General features: G+C 42.0%; 1 protein-coding gene across 3 annotated transcripts in view; it reads left to right on the top strand.

Annotated features, from left to right (window-relative positions):
- ATP11B (ATPase phospholipid transporting 11B (putative)) overlaps window positions 1–20,567 on the top strand; it is a 2,792,721-nt gene that overhangs the window by 396,631 nt on the left and 2,375,523 nt on the right. For all 3 annotated transcript variants that reach the window (XM_044070307.1, XM_044070308.1, XM_044070309.1), the window contains exon 5: window positions 3,775–3,882. In XM_044070307.1, the coding sequence (XP_043926242.1) occupies window positions 3,775–3,882 (108 nt within the window). The remainder of the gene's footprint in view (window positions 1–3,774; window positions 3,883–20,567) is intronic.

Genomic DNA, 20,567 nt, shown 5'->3' with positions numbered 1-20,567 from the left:
GTTATTGGATTGCTTTAACAGAAAATGATGTTGATTCCTGACTGTGTGGAAAATAAAGACTTGCAGGATTTAATGCATTCTGCTGAACAAGTTGGAAAACATACTTTGCAATTTGGTTTTGATTCATTAGAGGCCTCTTGCATGGCTGCTGTTACTGGGTCTGTGCTCAGAAGGCATGCTTGGCTAAAGGAGCAGTCTTTGCTTGATCATGTTAAAGCTAAATTGTTGGATGCTCCCTTAAATCAGGACCGCCTATTTGGCAACAAGGCTGAGGAAGTTCTTAAAAAGATGGAAGATAAAGCGAAATCCTATGCAAACTGTTAAAGATTGCTTACAAGTTTGGCCTCCTAGATTTAGTAGGCACTGGCCCTCTAAGAATTGGTCCTTTCCAGCCCCTTCCAGGTCTTCTCAAGCCAAACCACATAGGAAAAGCCCCAGGTTTCAGTCCCAGGGGACCCACAGGACTAAGCAGTGGGGGCCTCCACTTCCAAATCTGGGAGTAATGAGACTCCTCCCTATGGTAAACTGTCTCAATGACTTCCGTTTAAAATTTCCAAGCACTTATCAACTGCATGTCTCTTTGGGGGGAAAGATTGCTCTTCATGCAATGAACTGGGAACTCATTACCCAGGACAAATGGGTTTTAAATATAGTGTCCCAGGGATACAGATTTCACTTCCACACGTCCAATACCAAGCGGGTGGCCGGACCTACCCCCAAATCATTGGGCAGAGGCCCAAAACAAGTTCTTTCTCTCTTAAGCATGGGGGCTATTCAACTGCTACCGGAAGAGGAAAAGAGACAAGGTTTCTACTCGAGACTTTTCCTGGTACCCAGAAAAGACAATTCATGGCGTCCTATCCTGGGCCTGTCTACTCTAAACACCTTTTTGGAGATTCCAAAATTCAGCATGCTGACTCTTCACCAATTACTTCCTATGCTAGGCAAAGACGCCTGGTTGGCAACACTAGATTTAAAAGAAGCATACCTGCACATCCCAATCAGGGAATCTTGCAGAAGATACCTATGCTTCAAAGCAGGCAACACACAAAGGCCTGCCACCAAAACAAGGGACTACCTTTCACATCACCCCCTGCCTCCCAAACCCTAACAACAAGACGCATCACACTATGCATAGGGTGGCTCACCTGGCAGGGAAGTACATTCAGGGCAAATGGAACCAAAGTCAAATGCACCTGCATATCAATCAAAAAGAAATGTTAGCTGTACAGAATGCTCTGACAGCCATCACATTCTTCCAGGACAACTTATGGTAAAGACGGACAACACCACTGTTATGTGGTACATAAACAAGCAGGGGAGTACACATTCTTACCCCCTCTGCAGACTAGCCATGGCATTGTGGAACACAGCCTTCAGCTACCAAGTGCAACTACAAGCTCAATTCCTGCCAGGAAAATTAAATACACTGGCAGACGGACTAAGCAGAAACCTCATGGACCCACATGAGTGGAACCTGGCACCAAGGATTTTCAACATGTTGACAAGCAAATGGGGGAGCCTAGATATAGACCGGTTTGCCTCTCCCCAGAACTACCAATTGGACAAATTTTGCACAAGGACTCCCCACAAGCAGGCCTGGAAAGTGGATGCTCTGTCCTTCAGCTGGAAAATCTATCGGTCTATGCCTCCCCCCCCCCCCTCTGCCTCTGCTCTCCAAAGTACTACTAAAAATCCAACAGGACAAACCAAGGATGATTTTGATTGCTTCAGACTGGCCACTCCAACACTGATACCCCCTCTTGCGCAGTATGTCACAGTTATCCCCATGGCACCTGCCTCAGACTACTTCCCTGTTGTCTCAGCAGGAGAACCAGATTCTGCACCCTCAGCTTCTAACACTGAACCTTGCAGCCTGGCTAATTGCATAATCTCTCCTTTACCATCCATCAGTAAACCTGTGATGGATATCATTTTAGAGGCAAGGAGGCCTAGTACTAGAAAATCTTATGCTGAAAAATGGAAAAGATTCTGTGCCTGTAACCAATCTCAAGGGATGAGCACAGCAGCGCCCAATTTACCTTAGATTTTACAATACTTAACTGAGATGCTTTACAAGGGCCTGTCTTTTTCCTCCATTAAGATCCACACTTCAGCCATTTCAGCTCATTATAACACAGAACCTCCCCACTTCTCTCATCCACTGCTCAAGCAGTTACTCAGTGGGGTGAGAAATGTGAGACCACTCAGGAGAGCTCCAACCCCAGCCTGGGACCTTAACTTTGTTTTGGAGAAACTCGCTCTACCTCCTTTCGAGCCAGCTGCTACTGCAGACTTAAAATTTATTTCTTGGAAAAACAGCTTTCCTTTTAGCAATCACTTAAGCTAGAAGGGTATCTGAATTACAGGCCCTTATGGCAGTGGAGTCTTTCATCATCTTTCATGCGGACAGGGTGTCCCTCAGAACCAATCCATCCTTCATGCCCAAGGTGGTATCCAATGTGGCTCTTAATCAGTCTATTCATTTGTCAGCCTTCTTTCCCAATCCACAGAACAAAGGGGAATGGATACTGCATTCCTTAGATGTGCACAGACAACTTAGATTCTACTTGGACAGGCCTAAACCTCAAAGGAAATCTGAGCAACTACTGGTGGCATTTGCTGCAGGGGCAGAGGGGAAGGTTATTTCAAAGCAAACCATTTCTAAATGGATTGGCCATTGCATTCATTTCTGCTATACGCACCATGGAAAACCTATCCTCCAGGGGATCAGACCTCCCTCCACCAGGGCTGCACCTACCTTTACCTTTTCAGAGGTGTCTCTACCAGGGACATCCTAGAAACTGCTACCTGGAGTTCTGTACATACATTATCATTTGCCAATGTTCTGTAAATCCAGAACTGGCTTTGCCACTGCAGTCTTGCAGGGCCTTATAGCTGGTCCTAATGCTATCTAAATTCCTCCTCCCAACCATAGCTTTGGGAATCTACCCAAATGTAATGACTGCAACAGTGAAACATGAAGAACATAGTACAGTTGTGTGCACTTATCATAAATGTAGATGTTCGAGTGTATTCACTCTTGCAGTCCTGGTTACCCTACCCTCCCTCCAGCCCCTTAACTTCTTTTGGTTATACCTCTACTTTCCTTTACTATGCTTAAAAGACTTTTTGGTGTATTTGCTTTTTTGTTGGAGGTATGTCATGTTATTTTTATATTTAATTGCTCCCCATTAGGGGGGCACCTGACATCTAGGACAACAAAAACTGATGTAATAGCGTTGGCTGCATGTTTTATACCCCTGACAACCTGACATCATGGAAGAAGGGACAGCAACCGATGCAGGACCCAAGACTTTGTTAATCAGGCCATCTGAGGGCTACCTGCAAGCAGATAAATGACTGCAACAGTGAATACACTCGAACATCTACATTTATGGTAAGTGTGCACAACTGTACTTTTTCTACAGCTGGACTTTATTCTGTAAGGAATGTTGGATTTATAATAAGCCCACTGCTTGAGTTGTTTAATCAGCATGCATATTTTTTTAATGTTACATAATTTTTTAAATGCATAATGAATAGCCATTTTCATTTGTACTGTAAAATTCAGTGTACATATTATTTCTTAATATTATCTCAGAGACTGTTAAGGCATAAACAGTGAAGCTGCAAACTGCAGCCCCTAGTGGTACTACCTTGTTTGAAGGTCATTTTGTAAAAATTGCCTTTTTTGTGTCAACCGTGATAGTGATGAGGACTGTAGTGAGTTGACTGAGTTCTCATGCCACTTACATCTGTTTCTTAAAATAGGGTTATGAAGACTGGCTGCGACATAAAGCTGACAATGAGGTCAATGGAGCTCCTGTATATGTTGTTCGGAGTGGTGGCCTTGTACAAACAAGATCGAAAAATATAAGGGTAAGTACTTTAGTTATCTATAAGCTCCCTACACTAATTAAACACCACTGTTGCACACACTCTTATAATGAAGTCCACTCATTTCTCAGTCCCCATCTCTGTCCCAATCTTTCTCTTTTCCACCCTGTTATTTCTTCTGTCACAACCCCATACTTATGCCCATCCCATCTCCTACTCTCTCTTACCCTCACCAAAAATCCACTAGTTACTTTTTCATTGCACCCTCTCTGTTCCCCATCTCCTCAACAACCCATTTCATAGTGAAAATCCTTCTTCCTACCCCTCTACAAAATAAACACAAACCAAAATACATCGGAGCCTATTCTCACACACACACACTAAAAACAACTTCCTCCTTAACCTACTCTGCTCTGGTGACATTCACCCTAATCCCGACCCATCCACTTACTCCAACACTCAAGGTAGTAGTGTTGCTTTCAATACTCCAACATCACTGCCTCCTCAAGCCAACATGCCATCCCCTACTACCTCATCTAACAGCCATAACCCCCCACCTTCCAAACCATTAACAGCAATCTCACTCAATATACAAAGTGTCACAAACAAAATAAGTCAGCTTCATTCTCTGATCTCCCATCATACCCCTGACATTCTCACCTTGTCAGAAATATGGCTAAAACCACATATTTCTGACTCAGAAATCCTTCCACCTGGCAATAATATTATCCGACTCTATTGTCAATCGAAAAAAGGAGGTAGCATAACCATTCTTTACTCAGAACAACACTCACTCTACCTTTCTCCCACACCCCCTCCAAACTTTGACCATGCCGAAATCCTCCTAGTTAACTGCAAGCTTAATAAACAAGAATTGTACTATTGCCACCATCTACATCCCCCCTGGAAGTAACATACCTGCCCTAGAACTCTTTCTCTCTTGGATATCTGAAACATTACCTATGAGACTCCTGTCCTTGGTGATAATATTGACTGGGCAACTGTATTTTCCTCCCCCCTTACCAGCATCAATCTGTACAACTTCTCACAACTCAAAATATCCCCAACTCGCTATAATAAAATGAATAATACTGGCTCTATCCTCGACCAGATTCTCACCACTAATCCAAACTTTTACCACAACTACAGTACTCTTGCAGACTCTCTGTGACCACCTTCCCACCCTAGTTCAAATAACTTCTCCTCAGCTCCATAGATAACACCTCTACAAAGACTGTTGTAAACTCTCGACCTTCAATCCTTACACTTTCAATAATCTACTCTCCTCCTTTAACTGGTTCTTCCTATATGACCTTCCCTTAGATGATGCTGTCTACAAATTCAATGAAACTTTCCTTAATGCCTTAAACATACTTGCCCCCATCAGAAAAATAAGACTCAAATCTCATTTTTCCCCCTAGTTAATGCCATCCACTCATAACCTCATATCACAAAGGGACAAAGCCTGGCACAACTGGAAAAAATCAAAGTAAACTACCCACCTTCAAAAATATAGAGAGCTTAGAAACCTCACTAAGAAACACATAGACAAGGACAAAAGGCAATACTGTAGTAAACTTCTGAACAATCCCAACTCTAATCCCAAACAATTCAGGAACACAATTAATAGGCTCCTCCACCCAGGTAAACCCACAACACCCAATCCTTCTCCTGATAGCTCAGACTTCAATAATGCCTCATTACTTAACACCTTCTTCATAAACTCAATAAAGAATCTTACTAAAAATAAACACTCAAAACCTTCCTTATCTGAACCCAGTGCTACCCCAGCTACCCAAACCTTCATTCTTAAACCTTCTCCCACTACCTATATCAGATCCGTACGCTCTAAACTGAAACCTTGCTCTCCATCTGCTGATAACCTACCCCCACATTTCCTCAAAACTGCCGCAAATTATGTTGCTTATCCCATCTCCATTCTCATTAACCGCTTCATCCAAGAAAACACTGTATTCTATGTTATACTTCTTTGTAAGGCTGGTACTTCTACAGACCCCTCCAACTATCGTTCCATCTCTAGCCTATCCCCCCTCTCTAAAATAATGGAAAGATGTATCCATAAACAAATAATGGAACATCTCTTACAAGAAAACCTCCTAACCCCAACACAACATGGCTTTCGCCCCCATCACAGTACCTCCCCTACACTCATCACCTTCATACAAACCATTGCTAAAGCTCGTGATGACAACAAATTGGTCTCCTCTCAATTTATCAAAAGCTTTTGACACCGTCTCTTATAACCTGCTGCTATCAAAATGTAATTACCTTAATCTCTCCCAAACTACCATTCTCTGGTTCTCTAGCTATCTTCGGTAGATTCCAGTCTGTCAGATTGCAATCTGCATCCTCTACATTCCTTCCTGTGCTCCATACTTGGGCCCCTCCTATTTAACATTTTTACAAATAATCTCTGTACATCATGCTCCCACTCTTCCCTAATCCTATACATCGACGTCTTTACCATCATATCATGCTCTGATAATCTTCCTCACCTCCTATCCATTACTCAGGACTCTCTCCAATCTGTAGAACAATGGCTCACTGATAATGAGCTCCTACTTAATCCAAAAAAAAACCCTTCTTTTTCTCCCTAAAACCCTACAACACTGCAAAAACTCCTTAGTCATATCACTCAACAATACTGCAATCTCAGTAGAAACCCATGCCAAACTCCTTGGTGTAGATATTGATCAACTTAAATTCGACACTCCATATTCTGCAGACTATCAAAAGAAACCATCAAAAACTTGGACTATTATACAGAAAGAAGAAATACCTGATGAAAGATACAAAACGCTCCCTTGCCTAAGCTTTTCTCCTGCCTACTCTAATCTACGCAGCACCTTTTCTCACTAATCTCCAGTCCAACCTCATGAATAAACTTGAAGCCACTTACAGTAAAACTGCCAATTTCGCTGCCAATTTTACCCTACAGATCGCATCACTGCATTGCCTTAAATCTTTCATGACCAAAAGCACATAATCAACTCCACCTCACACACTCAGTCCTAACAAATCCCACCACTGCCCTGCTCTCTCTACCTTAATTATCCTGTACACTCCCAAACGCGATCTCCACAACTCAGACCAAAATCTCCTTGAAGTCCATAAACCTACAAAACAAATTGGTAAGCTTCATTGTAGCCACTGTCTCTCAAGCACTTGGAATAAACTTCCCCTGGACCTCAAATCTAAAAGAAAAACCTAAAAGACCATGTGCTAAATGAATAGACCTGCCCCTGTCCTACCCCCACATGACCTTTGACTCCCCAACTTCCTGTCTCCCCCGTTTTTTGTATTTTACTAACTGCAACATGTCTAAGAATATAAATGAGTTTTGTGTACAAGGAAAATTTAAACATTGCATGTAATATGTACAAGAAAAATGTAATTATTATATGCAAGTACTAGACCAGTCTTGCAATTATTGCCATCCAAGTTAATTTGCTCATGCTACTGTCTAAATCACTGAAGAAAAAAATGTATTTTTGATTTACTTAAGAACTGGCTATCATGTCTGAATTTAGTACTTGCTAGCTGAATGTTTGTACTTGTAATTTTTACTGTTAATAAGTGAATTGTGTAACTATTTTCTTCATTTTGCTTATGATATGGAGCTTTTTTCCTCTGGTCTCTGCTGAAAAAGGGCTTTTGGCCCAGCACATTAACCTGGTCAACAACTGTCAAATAAATAAATAAATATGCATTTCTGCAAAGATGAGCTGAATTTATAAATCTGGCCCAGCATATTTTAAAAGCAAACTGTTCCCTGTTTACTACATTGCTGTTTCGGTCAGTAAAGAATATTTTCAAAGAATTTTACAAGTTGAACAGAGAAACCAGGCAAGGGTGTCTTCTTTTCACTTTATTTGATGTTCATCATGTTTCACTGTTGCAGTCATTACACTTGGGTCATCCTGCTGGCAGGCTACCCGCAGTCGGCCTGAATTCCAAAGTCCTGGTCCGGTGTCGGTTGCTGTCGTCTCTTCCCTGACGTCAGTGCACCAGGGGTATATAAGATGCAGCCAACGCCATTTTCTTCTGTCTTTCTTGCCGCGTGGTGCCCGAAGCAAAAGCAGTTCGCAAGTGCCGGTCGGCCGACTCCTGAGATTTTCGAAATTGAATTTCAGATCCGAAGTCTTCAATAAAGCAAAGTACCCCGTTGGGGAAACTTTTTTCTTGCTCCAGACCGATGTCAGAAAAAGTTAACAATTGTATTTCTTGTGGGAAGCAAATACCTCATAAGGATTTTCATTTTTACTGTATTCCTTGCCTAGGCCCTGACCACGACATTGCTAATTGTCGGTTTTGTGATATATTTAACCAATGCACTATTAAGCGTCGGTACGATTTTGTATTTCATTACTTTGGCCACAGGTTTAACTATATAATGCCGTCGGAACAGCTGACGACCGGAGTTCATAAAAAGCACAAGGAAAAAGAAAAGGACAGGCATCCGAGGTCCAAAACCGATGATGAAGCCTCCTCTAGGCCAGTCGCCGGTTCTCAGTGAAGTGCTTTTGCAGCCCCTGACACCTGCTACCTCAGAGCCACAGGCCGCCTCCGACTCCCACGTGGAGACAACTAGGCCTCTGGATACTCAAGGTATTGGGCCTACGGAAACTAATTCCTCAGATGGGTCCAGAGCCGCTGAGCAGGCACCGGCTTCTGAGGGTGTTTTCAGACCTACACAACTTTATATCAAGCCAACCTCAGCATCCAAGACAAAGACTAAAACAGCTTTAAAGACAAAGAAACAAGTGCAGCATTCTCCTGGACAGGCTTCCACGCCTAAGAAACAGATGCTTAAAATGGCCGAAGACCTAATTACTTTGACCAGGGGTTCTCATCCCCCCCTCCTGATAAAAGGCCTAGGCAAGACACTGAATATGATTCCTCTTATCAGGTTTCCATTTCATCTGACTCCTCTTCAGAACAGGGATACTCTCTTCCTCCCTATGAGGACTCTGATGCTGAAGAATCTAGCCCTTCAGCCTCTCCTCCTGAGAGACTATTCCTTTGGGGAAACCCTGCACACCATGAGGGAGCATTTCCACTGGGAGAGCCAAGATTATTCAGAATCTAAGAAAAGGTTCAGAGATTTTCTTTTATTGCCTCAACACAGACATCTTGCTATTCCACCTATACTAGACATTGTAGATGATGTATTTTCAGAGTCCAGTCTTGTCTCCTGATTCTTTACCCCCCTGCACCAGTTAAGCCATATAGGTACTACAGGGTTCCAGATTCACATAAATTTCTATATAAAGACCCTGCTGCTGACCCAGAAACTATATCTCAGGGTCCCAAAGGGGTCAAGGCTTCCACTGCAAAAAAACCCTGTCCCCTCTGATAGGGATTCTAGAGTACTGGACAGATGATGGAAAAAAGTTTACACCTCTGCTACTTTGGCTGTAAGGGCTTTAAATTGCTTGTTTCATATGCTTAAATATAAGCAATACCTAATGTCTCTGCTAAAACAGAAAATGCTGACAAATTCTGAATGTCCTGAAAACAAGGAAATGCAGGATTTATTGCATGCAGCTGAACAAGTGGGAAAACATACTTTGCAATGTGGTTTTGATTCATTGGAGGCCTCTTGCAGGGCCGCTGTTACAGGCTCTGTCATTTGAAGGCATGCTTGGTTAAAGGAACAGAATCTGCCTGATCATGTTAAAGTAAAATTATTGGATGCTCCACTACGGCATGATACTTTGTTTGGCGTTAAGGCAGAAGAGGTGTTAAAGAAAATGGAGGATAAAGCGAAATCTATGCAGACAGTAAAGGATTTCGTACAGGTTCAGCCACCCAGATTTAGCAGGAACTGGCCTTATAAGAATTGGTCCTTTCCAGTGTCAGACAGGCCGCAAAGAGGCAGATACAGACGCCCTAGAGGCAGATCTCAGCCCCAAGGCTCATACAGGCCTAAATAACGGGGTGCTTCTACCTCTAAAAATGGAGAAGACAAATCACAACCATATAGGCAACAGTCCCAATGACTTCCCACTGCCAGTGCCAAGCACATATCTTTTGGCAGCACCTTTAGGGGGAAAGCTAGCACTTTTTTCGCAAAATTGGCACATGATCACCCAGGACAAATGGGTACTGAATATTGTTTCTCGGGGCTTACAGGTTCCACTTTCACACCCTTCCAAAGGCAAAAGGTATGCCAGACCTGCCACGCAATCAATGGGCAGAGGCACAAAAGCAAATTTCATCTCTCATGGACATGAGAGCTATTCAGCGAGTACCACTGCAAGAGCAGGAACAAGGATTTTACTCAAGGCTTTTCTTGGTACCCAGAAAGGACAAAGCATGGAGACCAATACTGGACCGTCTGTTCTAAATATTTTTCTGGACGTTCCAAAATTCAAAATGTTGACACTGCAGCAACTTCTGCCCATGCTGGGCAAGAAGGCTTTGCTCGTAACTTTGGACCTCAGAGGCATACCTGCATGTCCCAATCAGACAATCTTGCAGAAGATGCCTCAGATTTTTAGCTGGCTCAGTGCACTACCAATTCTCTGCACTGCCCTTTGGCTTATCTACTGCGCCCAGGGTCTTCACAAAATGCCTGGCACCAGTAATTGCATTTTGCAGACAAAGAGGAATTCAAATATATCCCTACTTGGACGACTGCCTTATTCAAGCAGAGAGCAAGGACATTCCATTAAAGCACCTGGTATTTGTAAAAAGATTACTAATTTGCCTAGGGTACACAGTAAAAGAAAAGAAATCAAAACTAGTACCCTCTCAAGAGATAATATTCCTGGGTGTAAGCTTAAGTACAACTGCCCAGATGGCTTATCTCACGCCAGACAAACAAAGGCAACTGACTTATTACTTTGAAAAGATGGCAACAAAAACCCAGTTACCTGCAAGAAAAATTCTGCAGGCTTTGGGGTTCGGCATCCTGCATTCTGCTAATTCCATATGCAAGACTGCATATGAGGAAGCTACAATGGTATCTAAAAAGTGTTTGGACTCAACATTGCCACAGCTTGGAAACATTAATTACCCTCATTCTCTGCCTGCAACAGGAGATTCGCTGGTGGGCACTGGCCTGTCACCACAACAAGGGACAGCCATTCACTTTAGCCACAGCCAGGCTGACACTAATAACAGATGCATCGGATTATGCCTGGGGGCACACGTGGCAGGAAAATGTTTTCAGGGCACGTGGCCCGCAAGCCAAATGCATTTTCATGTCAATCAGAAAGAGATGCTAGCTGTACAGAATGCCCTGACAGCTTTCAAGGATCTACTCCATCCAGGACAACTGTTGCTAAAGACGGACAATACTACAGTCATGTGGTACATAAACAGGCAAGGGGGCACACATTCCTACCCCCTCTGCAGGCAAGCCATGACTTTGTGGAACACAGCATTGACTTATCAAGTACATCTGCAAGCACAATTCCTGCCAGGAAAGACAAATACTCTGGCAGACGAACTAAGCAGAAACCTCATGGACCCTCACGAGTGGAAACTAGATCCACAAGTCTTCAGCATGATAACAAGGAAATGGGGATGCCCAGACATAGATCTGTTTGCCTCCCCTCACAACTGCCAACTACAGAGATTCTGCACAAGGACTTATTTTATTTATTTATTTTACATTTGTTGACCGGGCTAGTCTGGCTGGATACATGTCCATTTTCAGCAGAGGCCCGAGGAGAAAAGCTCCACTATATACTAGAAGGTAACATAAAAAATAGTACACTGGGATACAAAATTATAAACATGATAAGAAAATTAGTCTAATGAAGTATAGTAATGATACTAAAGCAAATGACAACAGCTATAATTAGCAAACTTAAATGAAACTATAATTAGCAAACTTAATAAAGCTATAGTTATAACATAGAGATGATTTATAATCAAAAATTCTTCGCTGTAGTAGGAATAATACAGCCATAAAAGAAAGAAAGTGGTAAATTACATAAGAGTCTTTAGGTATTTGCAGTAATAACAATTGTTATAATGGTTTTGTGCCAGGGCAATATATTAAGAGGCAGATTAGCAACCTGTAAATATGAGGGATAACAGGTTGCAGAGGTAAAGTAGTATCCAAGTGGATAGTAGATAGTTGCAGAAGAGTGGAAGCATTAGTGATAGGGACAAGCATAGAAGTAAAGAGAAATGAGAAGTGGGTTGGATGTTCAGGTCAGTCAGGGTTTGAGCAGGGGCAAAGCCAGTGAGACATAAAATAGTTCCTCAGTTGTTTCCTGAAAAGTTGGGAAGAGCCTAGAGAGGTCAGTTCTATGGGAAGTTTATTCCAGTATGAGCCAATGGCGTTTGTAAACAAGGAGTCACCAGCTTTGTTGTGTGATTTGAGAGTGGCAACAAGTAGTTTGTTTGCTGAAGGGAAGTAAGATTCCTGTAAGGGACAATAAGGTTATTTAGTGTGGGTGTATTAGAAGGGTAGTTGAGGATTTTATAGGTGATGACTAATTGATGTAGGAGAATAAGATTTTGGAGTTCGAGCCAATCAAGTTTTTGAGGTTAACACAATGATGGGTGTGTGGGAAATGGCCTGCTAAAAACCTGGCAATGCTATGATAGGCTGTGGTGGTTTACTGAAAGGTTAGATTTTTGAAAGGTTTGTAAAGGAAGGGAGGCATATAATAGTGTGGAGATGAGATGAGTTTGGGCTAGAGACACCCTTGTAGATGCTGTTAGAAAGGCTTTAAGTCTATAAAGAGCACCAATCTTTTATTGACAGCTTTGATGGTAAGGTCAATGTGGTAATCAAAGTTTAGTTGATTATCTATTGTGGCGCCTAGTAGTTTAGTGGAACAGTCAGGTGTAATGATGGTGCCATTGTCAGACATAATTGAAAAGGAGAGGGGGGATTTAAGAGTAGGAGAGAAAAGTAATAGTTTGCTTTTTTAGGATTGAGGAGGAGACAGATATCTTGGAACCATTTTCTACTGCTGTAAAGACTTGTTGGGTAGAAGAAAGCAGCTGAACAGACAGATAAGAGATAAATGCGGATTGAATACATGTGAGAGGTGAAGAGAGGTAGACAGGTTATTAATAAATATGGAGAAGAGAGGGTCCTAAGATGGATCCTTGAGGGACACCGATATGACTGGAAGTAGAGAGGAAAGATGGCTGTCCCAGAGGACTGCTTGTTGTCTATCTTTCAAGTAGAGTCAAACCAGTGCAATGCCAAAGGTCGAGAGAGAGACATTTCAAAGTGTCTAGCAGGAGGTGATGGTTCACCATATCAAAGGCTAGAGAGGTCAAGAAATAAAGCAGAGGAGAAGAGATTGTTTTGCGATTTTTGTTGATAGTGTCTGAAAAGGAGAGAAGAGCAGTGGAGGTGCTATGGAAAGGTCTAAAATCATGTTGGGAGTCAGAAAGGTTATTATGTAAAAGATGATGTAGAAATTGTTGGTGAATACATCGTTCCATAAGTTTAGATAGAGGTGATAATAAGGCTATGGGGCCGGAAGTTGGAAAGTTCATTAGTGTAACCTCCATTATGTAGAGGAATGATATGGGAGATTTTCCATAGGGAAGGAATAGTGGCTTCAGTTATTGTTCTATTAATTAAGATGGAGACTGGGTATGCTACTTCAGCTGCTGCAAGCTGCAGATATTCAGCTGGTAGTAGGTGGAAGGAGTGCAAGGTTTTAGTTTTGAGAGTAATTTGTGTATATAGGTTGTGGAGACTGTATTAAATGTTAGAGGGGTGTTGTTTTGAGGAGAGGTCATTTTGAGGGAAGTGTGGGGAATCATGGACTTTGCTAGAGAGGTGACCGTTTCAGAGAAGAAGGTGTTGAATGTACAGGCTATTAAGTTGGGTGGAGTTTGCACTAAGCTAGCTGGAGTAGGTGTTTTGGTATTGCCTGGATGGAGGACTTATCACAAACAAGCATGGAAGGTGGATGCTCTATCATTCAGCTGGAAAACCCTTACAGTATATGCCTTTCCTCCACTGCCTCTCCTCCCCAAGGTACTCCTAAAGGTCAGACGAGAAGCCAAAAATGATACTGATTGCCCCAGACTGGCCACACCAGCACTGGTACCCAGTCCTAAAGAGCTTGTCTGAAGGCCCAGCCTGGACTTTACCTCAAATTCCTCATCTTCTGACCCAGCAAAACAATCAGATCCTGCATAGCCAACTCAGAACCTTAAGTCTGGCTGCATGGCGAATAATATAACCACTCAGAACACACCTCTCTTTAAAGCAGTTATGGAGGTTATTTTGCAAGCTAGGAGGCCCAGCACCAGAAAATCTTGTGCAGAAAAATGGAAGAGATTCTGTGCTTGGAACCAGGCACAAGGAATTGACCCGCTTGTTCCAAATATTCCTCAGATTTTACAATACCTAACTGAGATGCTAAACAAAGGCCTGTCCTTCTCATCAATTAAGATCCATGCCTCTGCCATTTCAGCTCATTACAATACGGAACCACCTATTTTTTCACATCCACTGCTAAGGCAGTACCTCAGAGGGGCCAAAAACATAAGACCCCCAAGGAGAACACCGATACCTACATGGGACCTCAATTTTGTCTTGGAAAAGCTCACATTGCCTCCTTTTGTGCCAGCCAATACAACTGAGATAAAATTCTTATCATGGAAAACAGCTCTGCTCCTAGTAATAACTTCAGCAAGAAGAGTCTCAGAGTTAAAGGCATTAATGGCTGTGGAACCTTTTATCATTTTCCATCTGGACAGGCTTTCTCTAAGGACAAACCCAACATTTATGCCAAAGGTAGTATCCAGTGTGGCTCATTTGCCTACTTTTTATCCAAATCCCCAGAATAAAGGGGAGAGACTTCTGCATTCTTTGGACATACACAGACAGCTACGCTTCTACTTGGACAAAACCAAAGCTTTCAGAAAGACTGAACAACTTTTAGTGGCATATGCTGCAGGATCACAAGGAAAGGCCATCTCAAAGCAGACTGTTTCAAAATGAATAGGACACTGCATTCGTTTCTGCTATGCACAACATGGCAAATCAGTGCCTAAGGGCATTAGGCCACATTCGACCAGGGCAGCAGCCACCTCAGCAGCCTTCCTCAGAGGAGTACCAACCAAGGATATTTTGGAGGCTGCAACTTGGACTTCAGTGCACCCTTTTACCAGGCACTACCACTTACCTCTTTACTTGAAATCCAGAGCAGGCTTTGTCACTGCAGTTCTGCAGGGCCTCATGGCCACTCCTAATTCTATTTAGACCCAGCCGCCCAACCTCAGCTTTGGGATTCAACCCAAGTGTAACAGTGAAACATGATGAACATAGTACAGTTGTGTACCTACCATAAATGTAGATGTTCGAGTTTATTCACTGTTGCAGTCCAGGTTACCCTCCCACCATCCCCCTTTCTTTGCTGGGACTTATCTGTACTTCTCTGTTCTATACAACCTATGTGGTGTATTTGCTTGTAGATGAAGGTATTGTTTATTTTAGTGCATGCTTTTTATAAGCAATGTTTTTAGCCTACCCTTTTGGGGGCACCTGACATCTGGGGCAAGAAAAACTGAAGAAAATGGCATCGGCTGCATCTTGTATACCCCTGGCACACTGGCATCAGGGAAGAGTCGACAGCAACCGACTCTGGACCAGGACTTTGGAATTCAGGCCGACTGCGGGTAGCCTGCCAGCAGGATAACTCAAGTGTAATGACTGCAACAGTGAATACACTCGAACATCTACATTTATGGTAGGTAAACAACTGTACTTTTTACATTACGTGACATTGGAAAAGAAAATAAGGGACTCATAAATTTAAGGATGTAACTAGCTTGGTATTCAAGAACAGTTAGCTTTATTTGCAGATATTATTTTGTGCGTGATCAATCCAGAAAGGACATTTCAGTGTTGGTGAATATTCTGAAACCATTTTGTTTCTTTTGAGGATATAAAACTAAGGATAAAAAAGGCTATTGTTATAAGCTATGTACCTACATGTAAATTGGTTCATCAATACCCATATTTATGAGGACATGACAAGATGAAGTATTCAAGTTTATGGATTAAAAAGGATTGTGTTATGCCAGTTTATGGATATGTGAGAAGATGTGCAAAAACTGAGAAACTGGAAGCTCTTAATTATGGATAGTACAATGCAAACAATAGAGCTGTTTTAGTTCCTTTAGTTTTATATATATAAGTCAGGCATATTTTTATCAACTAGAGAAGTTGTGGAGAATAATTAGTAAAGAGTTGAAGGAATTTATTTGGAAGGGGAAGTGGATAAGAGTAAAATGGGATAAGCTAATCTCTAATAGAATAAAATGGTTAAGGGTTACCTGATTTGAATCAATACTTTAGAGCTCTCCATTCAAGGCTCATATACATGACACAAGCAGAAGGTTATAAATCAAAGTGGAAAGGGACGATGACGAAACAGAAGGCGAGTTAAAGAGCTAAGGAAAGATTAGGATTTTGGATGCGGGTACTTAATGAGAATAACAATCGTAAAGAATATTTGTAAAGTTTCAAAGTGTTCTAGGAACTAGGCCAACATCAGAATGGAGAAAGGGTTTACTAATAGGGATGAGTCCAAGTAGGAGTACAGAAAATAAGCAAGAGGTTATTGAGTTTACTGGAGATAATTAGCAAAAGAACCAAGGTATTGGGAGCAAGTAACTAAAAAAGGAAAGGTGACAGTAGGATGAGGTCAAACAGAAGTTAGGACTGCAAGTTAGAGAGTGCCGTCTGTACCAGAAATTAATAATGAGTACAAGCAAAGAAAAAAAGATAGGGGACTGGTAAGTGAAAAGAAACATGTCTAGCAGGGTTTTAATGGAGTCTGGAACATAAGTTGCTGTTAAAGATAATCAGTATGAGATATAAAATACTGAGTGATAACCAAGAATCATTCAAGGGAGGTTAGAAAAAATTGGTATGAGAGAGTTGAAGTAAAGTAACAACTAAACCAACAACTTCGAGGACAGGTAGTCTGTTTGAGGTAAATTTGGTCTCTCAGGCCAAGGAAAACCACAAGGCATTCTTTAGCAATGTCTACAACCTCAAAGGCAATACACAATTGTGTGCAGATGTCATTGTTAATGGGGTCTCCTATACTGAACCAGAAAATATAGCAAACCTACTGGCAGACAGATTTAGCTTTAACTTTTCCCCACTCTCCCTCTCAACCTCCCCTTGGGAAATACCATCAGATGTGTGTGTCCCCCCCACTGTCACTAATGAACAGGGCTCAATGCTGTCTCTCTATCAAAGGCCAAGAAGACTGCATCGATGAACCCAAGCAGTATCACAGGCTGCCTACTAAGAAGCATGAAACATGACCTAACAGGCCGTCTGGAATCGCTATTTAACTCTAGCCTCCAAACAAGCTTCATGCCTAAGGAATGGAGACCAGCAAAAGCCATCCCTCTGTACAAAGGTGGGCCGTCTACAAACCCTGGAAACAATAGTCACATAAGTCTCACTAGTCTCATATGTAAAGCCATGGAAAGAATTATTATGGAAATGATCAATAATGACATGGGAAACTTCCAAACAGTGAGCGCAACCCAGTTTGGTTTTGTCAAGGGCAGGTCATGCCTACTAAACCTGGTGGACTTCATTGAGAAGAGAAGGTCACCAAAGCAATGGATAAGGGCAAAATGGTTCACACTGCCTACCTTGACCTGGCTAAGGCATTTGATACAATACCTCACTTGGGTTTTGTTGGCAAAATCTAGAGGTTAGGTATGAACCCTTATGTCACCTTTTGGATAGCCAGCTGGCTCATAGACAGGACTCATGAAGTTAGAATTGGGGAGTCCATCTCTACAAAGAGGACAGTCACAAGTGGAGTCCCTCAGGAATCAGTTCTAGGACTGCTGCTTTTTGGCATTTACTTCAGTGAAGTCGAAGCCAATGTCTAGGGCCTCTGGCTGACTAAATTTGCAGATGATTGCAGGTTAGGACCAGTGATAGAGTACACCACTGACACTAATGTTCTCCAGGAAGGGCTGACAAGACAAATAACTTCTGTCAGAGCCATGGACTAAAACTGAATTTCAGGAAATGCATAATAGTATCCTTCAGGAAGTCCTCTACCCCTGGTTAATATCATATTGACAGCACACTCCGAAGAACTCACCCAGCAATCAGGGACTTGGACACACACACACACACACACACACACACACACACACACACACACACACACACACACACACTGATCTATCCTTTGCCAGTCATCTGTCTACATTAGTGAGGAAATCATTCTGTGTTGTGCAACTTACAAACAAAAGTTGCATCTAGGTCCAAAGAGATCATTGTTCCACTGTATTTAACATTCATCAGACCTGTTATTGAGTCCAATGCTCCCTTTGGTGTGTACCTAACCAAGCATATCAGACAACTGGAATGCCCACAGAGGTTCCTCACTAAAAGAATACAGGGAATAAGTAACATATTGTATGCAGACCGCCTCAAAGCCCTATCCCCTGTATTCTGTCTCCTACAGTCTGTTGAGTGGAGATCTATGCCTGGCATACAAGGCATTGTCAGACCCCACCCTGACGGACTTCCTGCACATCTGCAAAAAGCAGCACCAGTATTACCCATTCTAAAGACTTGAACCTTGCCTGTGATATAAATAAATCCTGCTGGAGAAACGGGCGTATTTACCAGAGACTACCCCTTCTCTGGAATAGGCTCCCCATCCATTTGAAGCAGAAATCCTCTTTAGCCCAATTCAAGTGTAACTTTGACAACTGCGTGGGGAACAGGGAATTCATCCCCGGCTTGGCACCTGTGTCTCTAATGGACACAGGTAGCTTGTAAATGTTTAATCTCCCAAGCCCTTGGTTACACTTATCAATGGTACCAGAATTATTCAGTGTTTTGGGATGCATGGCTAGGCTTAGTAAGACATTCTGGTTGTTATTGTAATGCACACCTACGAACCTATGAAAGGCAGTGTACACAGGAACAATGTGTGGAAATCTGTATGGCTCCCAAATATGCAAAGTCCAGAAGGTTTAGGATTATTGCTTGGAAATATTTACATAGGTATTTTTTTATTTCTCTAGCAGTCTGCCCAATTGTTTTCCATAGGCAGATGGCAAACACTGGTGGTGTGATGGAAAAGAGAGAGGTAATTTGGAACATGTTTTTAGGGAATGTATGGTGCTGGCAATTTAAAAAAAAAAATCTCTGAATACTTGGTTAAAAATGCTGGGGGAAGAAAATGGCAGTAACTAAAGAAATTATTTTGAGTAGGAATAGTGGATCTGACTTGCATCGACACGAGGCCTTACTAAGTTTAATGCTACTGGCTCCCGCCAAAAAAGCATTAATAGAAATGAAAATATGAACCAGTTGTAGTTCAAGTACTGAATATTGTGAAGGAGATGAATGATCTAGAGGTAGGATCTGCAAATTCCATAGAAATGAGTAGAATCTGTGGGAATTGTACATGCACAATGATATGAGAAGTGATGATTAAAAGAAGGCAGGAATTGAGCGGTTTATTGTTGGAGTGAATGATAGATGTTAAAGTGAAAACGAATGATGTAAGAAAAATGTTTGCTATGATTTTTTTTTTTTATGTAGATGTACCCATGTCTAGTAATATTATTATTATTATTGTTATTATTAATACTGTCAGGGATATGAGATTTCCACAGTATGGCTCAAGTTTTTTTTTTGGTGTGTGTGTGCTTGTTCTCAATGGAATTCCTGGCCTCGTAAATCCAAGCTTAGACCAGTCTGTTCCTTGACAGTACAAGTCATTAAAAAGACTTGTTTTAGCAGTGTGCCTAACAAATGGCACATATAACTAACTTGTATCCTTTCCTTTTTTTTTTTTTTTTGTTTGGAAAGATTAACATTAACAGTCAGTTGTGGGAAATGTGTAATGCTGAAACAGAGAAGGAATTAAGAAAAGAAGAGCCTCCCCAGTCATAAAATTAGGGCTAGAGAAGATTAAGAAGGATCGATCACAGGAGATTTGAAAATGCAGAGATTTGTATATATATTAAAACTAGGAGGCGCACTTGACTTTCATTGTGTTTGAAATCCTTCTCTAACTGTAATGATGACAAATGAGATCTGAGGTATCTCCGCACGTGCGCACACACACACACACGCACACAAAAAAAACACATTATGGGAAATGATCCTTAAAGGGGCTGAAGGCTGGAGTACTAGTTTTGTCAGGTTGGATTTGACAAGCAGCTAGAGAACCCACAAGTTGTATCAGATTGGCATGAATGAAAGGATCCAGTATTATGGTAACTGCATATCTACTATATTTCCTCTTCCGAGACAACCTTATATTTGGGGAGATTCTGGAGATGAGGCAGAAGAGGGGTTGATGGCCAGAAAGCACCTTGTCCTCCTACAGTGGACTCTTAAGAAGGCCTTTCTGCCCACCTGTTTTCTAATGGTTAGTTCCTGCCATTCTGTATGTTGTCAGGGTGGCGGATAGTACCCCCCAGTTCAGTGGTTTCCCCCTTCCTATGAAGGTGAACAAAGTGTTGTATCCTTCTAAAAGTTGTATGTAATGGTCAGAGACTTCTAATCTGGATAAACTGTTTTTTGCAATGGCTGTTAAAAGGTTCTTTCTCTTCAGAACCATGAGATTCATCTGCTCTGAATGGAATCCAGAGTTATTGACCACCTTGTCAAGTGCATGCATACATAGATTGTTACTAGGCTAATGACTCGGGGGGGGGGGGGTGCTTTTTCCTAAGCCTAGCCAAGTTTTCCCAAAAGA

Source organism: Protopterus annectens, chromosome 4.part1 (assembly GCF_019279795.1).
Source record: "Protopterus annectens isolate FY-2018-M chromosome 4.part1, PAN1.0, whole genome shotgun sequence".
NCBI lineage: Eukaryota > Metazoa > Chordata > Ceratodontiformes > Protopteridae > Protopterus > Protopterus annectens.
This window is presented reverse-complemented; position numbering and strand designations above follow the sequence as displayed.